The 7500-nt window shown below is 38.5% G+C and overlaps 2 protein-coding genes across 6 annotated transcripts in view; one reads left to right on the top strand and one right to left on the bottom strand.

The window, feature by feature from the left end:
- LOC124378566 (gamma-crystallin M2-like) overlaps positions 1-566 on the top strand; it is a 9302-nt gene extending 8736 nt beyond the window's left edge. Inside the window, exons 3-4 of the mRNA XM_046838295.1 lie at positions 1-195; positions 272-566. The exon at positions 1-195 is cut by the window's left edge and continues 51 nt beyond it. Of these exons, the coding sequence (XP_046694251.1) occupies positions 1-195; positions 272-547 (471 nt within the window). The 3' untranslated portion in view covers positions 548-566. The remainder of the gene's footprint in view (positions 196-271) is intronic.
- The window catches only part of nfixa (nuclear factor I/Xa), a 126536-nt gene that overhangs the window by 52427 nt on the left and 66609 nt on the right, over positions 1-7500 (bottom strand). The gene's annotated exons all lie outside the window — the stretch shown is intronic.

Raw genomic sequence — 7500 nt, 5'->3', positions numbered from 1 at the left:
GGGGACTGCTCGGATATGTCCACCTACCTGAGCCGCTGCCACTCATTCAGGGTGGAGAGCGGTTGCTGGATGGCGTACGATCATTCCAACTACATGGGCAACCAGTACTTCATGAAGAGAGGCGAGTACCCCGACTACATGGGCATGTGGAACTGGGGCAACAACTGGATCAGATCCTGTCGCATGATCCCCATGGTATGATGAATTTACACTTTTTTTTTAAGCTTTACCAAAGTTTTACCGAAGTGACTAATCTCGTGACCTGTATCAGTACCGAGGAGCGTACAGGATGAAGGTCTACGAGAAGGACAACTTCATGGGTCAGATGATGGAGGCCACGGACGACTGCGATTCCTTCACTGATCGCTACCACTGGTCTAGCGGCTGCATGTCGTGCCACGTGATGGACGGCCACTGGCTCATGTACGAGCATCCGCACTACAGAGGCAGGATGTGGTACTTCGGCCCTGGAGAGTACCGCAACTTCAGGGATTATGGCGGCATGAGGTTCATGAGCATGAGGCGTATCATGGACTCGTGGTATTGAGATAATAACGATGAGTTGATCTTCAATAAAAAAAGATAAAATAAGTTTAGCCTGTGTGTCTTTTCATTATAATGTTCTTTAATTGATGACTAGTATTTGGATGCCACAGGTGTCCAGAAAAACATGTACCACAAGAAAAACAACAAACCCACTATTTAGCAGTTGGACACTACATGGTTTAAAGTTTGGGGAAAAACTACATATGGCTGGAAAAGTCAGGTGTCCCAATACTTTTTTGCCATTTTGTGTATATTCTGATTCTGCATTTGCAATATTTCTGTACAATCAATAGGAGACCATGTGTCCAACAGAAGAGCATGACAAATCCACAGCTGAGACACACACACACACACACACACACACACACACACACACACACACACACACACACACACACACACTCTCATGAGCCAAGGCATTATAATTACCGCAACTGAACATCACACACACATACCCGGTCCCACTCGTCCTCTTTTTACTAGAATATTTGTTAAACATATTATGAAGTGACGTTAAAAATAAAATGTCTCACACACATTTTGTGGAACCACAAACAAACGTGTAGCATGTACAATTTTACTACACATTCAGGCTAAAATTGAGAAAAGACAAGACAGCGGTCACTTACACGGGGTTTCTGCAGGTTTTACTAAGTCAAATGAAAAACTTTTTAAGACCTTTTTAAGATAATTAAGAATTCAATTAAAGATCTGTATCACGTCATCAAAAACACACACGACCGGCCTTAACCCGAGCCCTAAATTCAAGCCAAGTATCCTTAAACTCACACTTCCCACTTCCTCATAGGTGAGAAATCAAATCCGTTATACGTCTGTGGTACAATCCGAGAGAGATTTGCACCAATAACAGAAAGCTGATTGGCTGTTGCGTGTCGGTCTCATTTGTAGTCGTAATCCATATATTTGGATGAGCGAAAGAAAGAACTACAACAACCACAGACAACTACAAGAACCACAGAATCGCCCGAAAGCAGCAACCACACAGAGAACGATATGCAATGTTCATTCTCCTCCTTTCCCACAAAAATGTGCTACTGAGAAAAATACAAAAATAAATCTCCATAATTCATCTTAGCATCATCAGAGGACGAACGTTTGTGAGATTTTCATGAGTTATTCTTTACGTTGTGCCATGTGATTTCGCGACCGGCCACATACGCAAATTCGATCCGATGTATTTCGTTTAGTCGCTCGCCTGAGTTAGTGTTTGTGTTGAAGCACCTCCTGGAGTCCAGGTGGTTCAGTATGAACTCATACAGAGTTAACAGCGAGTCTCGACTGGCGACGAAACAAACGCAGTTTTTTGGACCGACTGACGCTGGAAAAACATCACTGCGCTGACAGAACCCAATGCCACGTCACACTGATTTCTGGCGCAGAAAACAGAACTGAGCAAATTAGAAATACTCTGGCAGTAAAGCTCTAAATTATACTGGTAGTGTCGTATAAAGTGTTTTTCTTTCGGTTTTTTATTACTGAAACTGAGGCGAGCGGCATTTATTAATTGAGAACTCCTGCGGGGAAAAGCAGCTTTCTGAATTATAAACAGCTTCTTGTGGACAAACACTAGATCACTTGTTTTCCTTCTTTATCTATCTCATTTTACACACACACACACACACACACACACAGGCAGTGACTGTAATACCTGCCGTTATCAGGTAATATCTTTCTCAGCTGTGTAGTCCGTTTATTCCTCTCACTCAGGGAATTGACACGGATGGAAAATCGGACTCATCCCGAACTGACCGGGAAAACCAATCATCGATACTGACACGCAAGCACACACACACACACACACACACACACACACACACACACACACACACACACACACACACATACTTACCTTCTGGCTACCCTTTCTCTCTCCCATCACTTTTTACCTGTCCAAGGCCCTGCTGCTTCACAGCTTGCTCTCAGAAAATTAAATTAATAGCAAATGTGCTTTCTGACTTTCTGTTTGGCCTTAAAATTATGGATACACAATGAAGTCATTCCTTGGCAGCAAAGAGCTCTTTTTTATTATTTCTTTTCTTTCCTTCTTAAAAAAAAAAAAGAAAGAAAAGGCTTTCTGATTTTCTATTTACTGCCTTTTTAAAAAGGACTGCTTTAGATTTACACGGTTCTACAAGGTTTTGGACACAATTATTTCACTGCTTCTGGCTTTTGGACATTGTTAACAAAAAAAGGTAAAGAAAGGGAGATTTTAACTGTCATTACTCATGTGCGATTCTTAATAAACCGATGTCGAATAAATGGACATGGTAAAAATATCAGCATTGAATTGTCATAATGTTGCCCATCGGGGGACTCAATGCCGTCGCATCACCCACTGCCATGTCCACCAGCAGCTGAACTCAGTTTCCATACTCTACTCACAGAAACCCAACAGTGCTGTGACTAATCTTACAAGATAAAAATAAAATAATACATTTGTTTTAGCTGATCGAACATCCTTCGATTGGCATTCCACCAGCAGACCAGCAAGTTTTACATTTTAAATATTCACATAATTGTGATATACTATTATACGTGTATTTATATACTGTATCTATTCTATAGATCTATACATTATACCCTCTCTATTTCTATTTCATGAGTGCTTACAGTTTTTCTCAGTTGCTTTGTGGCGTTTCTCAGATCAGAAATGAAATCAAAACTACTTGTTCAGCCTCCACATCATTTAGTCACTCGTGCTCATCATAAGAACATTTCTTGTTGCTTTGATCAAATTGCGAACGCTTTTGTACATCATTTAATGGAGTGTGTGTCTGCTGTTTCCTACGTTATTAGTTGTTGATGTTCATGTTGATCTAAATATATTCTACTGGTTTCACCTGAATAGTTTTAACCCTCAAAAACATCTCAGCATCAGTTCTTTGTGTAAGTCATTGAATGCAAAATGGTTAAACCAGTTGTCAACATCTGCAATCTGAAATTTCTATTAAACTTTTTTCTGTAAATGTGTTGAATTGATGAATTGTGCAGATGAATCCTGAATGTCACTAATGAAGGCGAGGGAACGGCATCAGATCAACCAATAATTAACCAGTTCTCTAAAACAGGTCAAAGGTGAATCTCATGAACCTCCAATTGGAGACAGAGCAAAAGACAGATTTATAAATTCTAAAAATGAATTAACAACTAAAAAAACAAACAAACACTTGTACAGTACAGTAAAAGTGTAAATTCTGTCTGGTCTCCTGCAATCAGTATAAATCAAATATCCAATCAAATAAATGAATTTGTGCTGCTGAAATTTATAGACGCCAAAAAAAAAAAAGAAAGTCCAATTTTGTGCATTTACAGTCACTGTGATCTGAACCATAGTTTATATCAAGAAATACTGAAACTGTCGCCACAATGAATAAACATTTTGATGATCTTGTTTGTGAACAATGACGAAGTGACTTTTCATTCTGATGGGACTTTTGATAGATGAACTACAGATTTTGAAAAAAAAGTACAGACTTTTGCAAGAAAACCATTGTTTTGTGCTGTTTGTGCACATTGTTTTAAGAAATGCACTGCAAATATTAAGCATGTTATGAGAACTTCTCCATAGCAGCTGAGAAAAACTGTACGATTTCAAGTCTGTATGCAATCATGTAAATCATGTCAATGTCAGAAGTGACAGCATGGCATGTAAACACAGGCTCTGACAGTTCCTCTACCTCAGCTAGATCACTTCAATTCATCACTGTTCTAGAGTTAGGGTCAAGATAGAAACATTTTTATCTATAAATACAAGATATTTTACTGTGATTTTACTGATACTGTGTTTAATTGTGCTTGGGTAGCTGTGCAGTTTTATTTGTCCACCTGCCTGCAATATTTTTGAACTAAAGGGGCTTTTACTTGTCACATTACAGCACAGTGAAATTCTTTCCTCCCAGCAATGTTAGAGATCATGGGTCAAACAGGATATAGTGCAAAGATGATAAATGGCATTGCTTAAGAGTGGTAGCTTAATAATACCCGGGCCTGAAACCCCACCTTTCCAACCAGCAACCACAAAGCTACCATGTCCTAATCTAATTAAATACGATCTAATCTAATCTAATCTGATCCAACTATTAGTAACATCCTTTAAAAAATAAAGAAACTTTTAATAAACCTTTTTTTTTTTTTTTTTTTTTACAAATAACAAATGTTTTTATTTTTATTTTGTTAAGTTACCATTAAATCATTGAACTATTAAAGCAAGACTGGTCACCTCATATTCATATATACATATAATTATTCCATACCAATCAGATTTAAGCATTCAAACGTCTTGTGGTAATACTGTGCTATATTAGAGTCACTATATGAATAAAAGTTTGTGGACACCTGACCATAAGATTCATATGCGCTTCTCTTGAAACTTCCCATTCCACATTTAGTCCCCATTTCAGTTATAATAACCTCCACCATTCTGGGAAGTTGTTTCACTAGATCTTTTGGAGATTTATAGGAATTCGTTCATCCACAAAGCTGTTGGTAAAGTCAGGTACAAAAGTTCATCACGAAGGTGTTTAATAGGGTTGGAGCTCTATAGCAGGAGATCTTCCAACCCTTAGAAAACATATCTATATACTTATAATATGCAATTGTGTGCACACAGCGTGTGGAAGAACCACATACGGTGTGGTTGGAAAAATCCCAATAATTTTGTCCAAATATCGTATTAGATATTAGCGGTTTTCGGAGCATGTCCGCTAGCTAGCTAGTTCATCCGCCAGTATATGAAGTAATATCAGTTGCACTCTAGACTGTAGATTTCCTATGTAATGTGAATGATATCATTGTGAACGAGGCTTCATCGTTCGCCTCGGTGCTGTAACAATTCCCTCAAACCGTTTCTCTGTCAGACGCTCTGCTTCCGATTTAAAATAGTGTACATGTGGTGAATGACGCTCCTCACAACAAAAAAAAGGCCTCCCTAGAAAAAAGAGTTCCTGGTGTGTGTGTGTTTGTGTGTCTAGTGTGTGTGTGTGTGTGTGTGTGTGTGTGTGTGTGTGTGTGTGTCTTGTGTGTGCAGTGTGTTTGTGTTGGCACCGTTTCAGCATTCCACATTCCAGTGTGATATTCTGCACTGTGACCTCAAAAAACTGTTTGTATCCCACACACACACACACACACACACACACACACACACACACACACACACACAAACACACACACACAGGCTCACAAGTTCTCTCTTCCTCCCTCTTTCCTCGGCTTTACCTCTCGAACGTACATTTCCCTGACACGATCGCACCCTTCCCTCCCTCGCCCTTTCGCTACACCCGTTTCTACGCTTCTCGCTTTCACGCCGTCTCTTCAAGCTGCGACTTGTCAATATTCCGACGCCTGATTTATGTTTAGCCTGTTTCCTCGTAGCAATGCCGCTTGTGCGAGCTCAAATAAAAGCTCAGGTGAATTCAATTCAAATAAATTCGATTGCAGCTGCTGAAAAGGGGAAACTTTATAATGGATGAAGGATGTGGTTCGGGGCTGCTGCTCGTGCTGAATCCGCTCCAATCAGCCCGGGGCTCCGACTTTTACTAACAGCATGATTTTCGTTAGCGACCATTGGGGATGTGGCCTTCTGAACGTTTTACACAACCGGCTTGATCGCGCTGATCGAAACCAGAGCGGGACAGCAAACACTTCTCAGTCGTCCATGTTGAACACGCTGCTAGTCCTCCGTTCGCCTGTTACAAGTTCACAAAGTGTCGGAATTACAGGGATTACAAGCTTCTGATTTATTATAACTCACCAGCACCAGGACTCAACTGCTCTCAGCAGTGCTGCTCATAGATAAACCCCACCCCCTGACTACAGATTACTATTTACAATTTTATAAAAAATGTATGTTGTAAAATTATTTTGTGTGTGTGTGTGTGTGTGTAATTCATAATTAAGTTGTAAATATTTATCGTTTTACGTGTAATTTGTTGTGATTTTGTTGTGTATTTATTGTGAAATGTTTCATGCAATTTTTGGTGAATTAGTTGCGTAATTTTTGTGCAGTTTAACGGAACCAAAAATTGTTTTAAACGTGTACATTTTATGTGTCATTTGTTGTGTAATTCTTCTGAATGTGTTGTGAAATCTGTTGTGACTTTGTCATGAAATTGTGTAAAGAGCTGTGTAATTTTTTTTATTGTGTAACTTGTATAATTTGTTGCAAATTCGTTGTGTAATTTGATGTGAATTTGATGTGGATTTTGTTGTGAATTATGTTGCAAATAGTTTTGTGAAACTTTGTTCAATTTGTTGTGAATTTGTTGTGTAATTTGTTGGATAATTCTTATGAAATTCCTTTTCAATTTCTTATTACATTTCTTGTGAAATTTCTTTGAGGAATTGTAATTTTCTAATCTAATAAACACTGCTGTAGTTCAGCTGCTTCTGCTTGTACATTAGTGGTGAATTATATTCTGAATTATTGCATTTAACTATTTATTCTGCTGATTATTCTGGAACTGATCATTGGTTTTCTCTAAAGTCGTTTAAAAGTTTCAATTCATTGCAATAGAATTTGGTTTATAGAAGATGGTTCCTCTATTTAATTAGATTTATTCGTCCTTCTGGAGTTTTCTGTGGATTATTACTATTTAATTCTGTGTTCATTATGATGGAATTTATCTGATTATTATTCTTGGTGAATTAAAAACCAAGAAGCATTTTATACTTAAAAAACATACATAAAAAAACTATATATATATATATATATATATAAATAATATTTATGAACAGTGTCACCAAGGAAACATACGCATACCTTATTTAACCTTTGCTTATAAACTTTCACACACACACACACACACACACTCGTTCTCACACTAAGCCCTCCGGGCACAGCGATGAAACTATGCAGAAACATCAAACTGTTCACCGCCACACCTGTGTGTGTAAAAGAGCTCATGCTGACACGCACACTCTGTGCCGTTATGACAT

This window comes from Silurus meridionalis, chromosome 24 (genome assembly GCF_014805685.1).
Source record: "Silurus meridionalis isolate SWU-2019-XX chromosome 24, ASM1480568v1, whole genome shotgun sequence".
Taxonomy (NCBI): domain Eukaryota; kingdom Metazoa; phylum Chordata; class Actinopteri; order Siluriformes; family Siluridae; genus Silurus; species Silurus meridionalis.
This window is presented reverse-complemented; position numbering and strand designations above follow the sequence as displayed.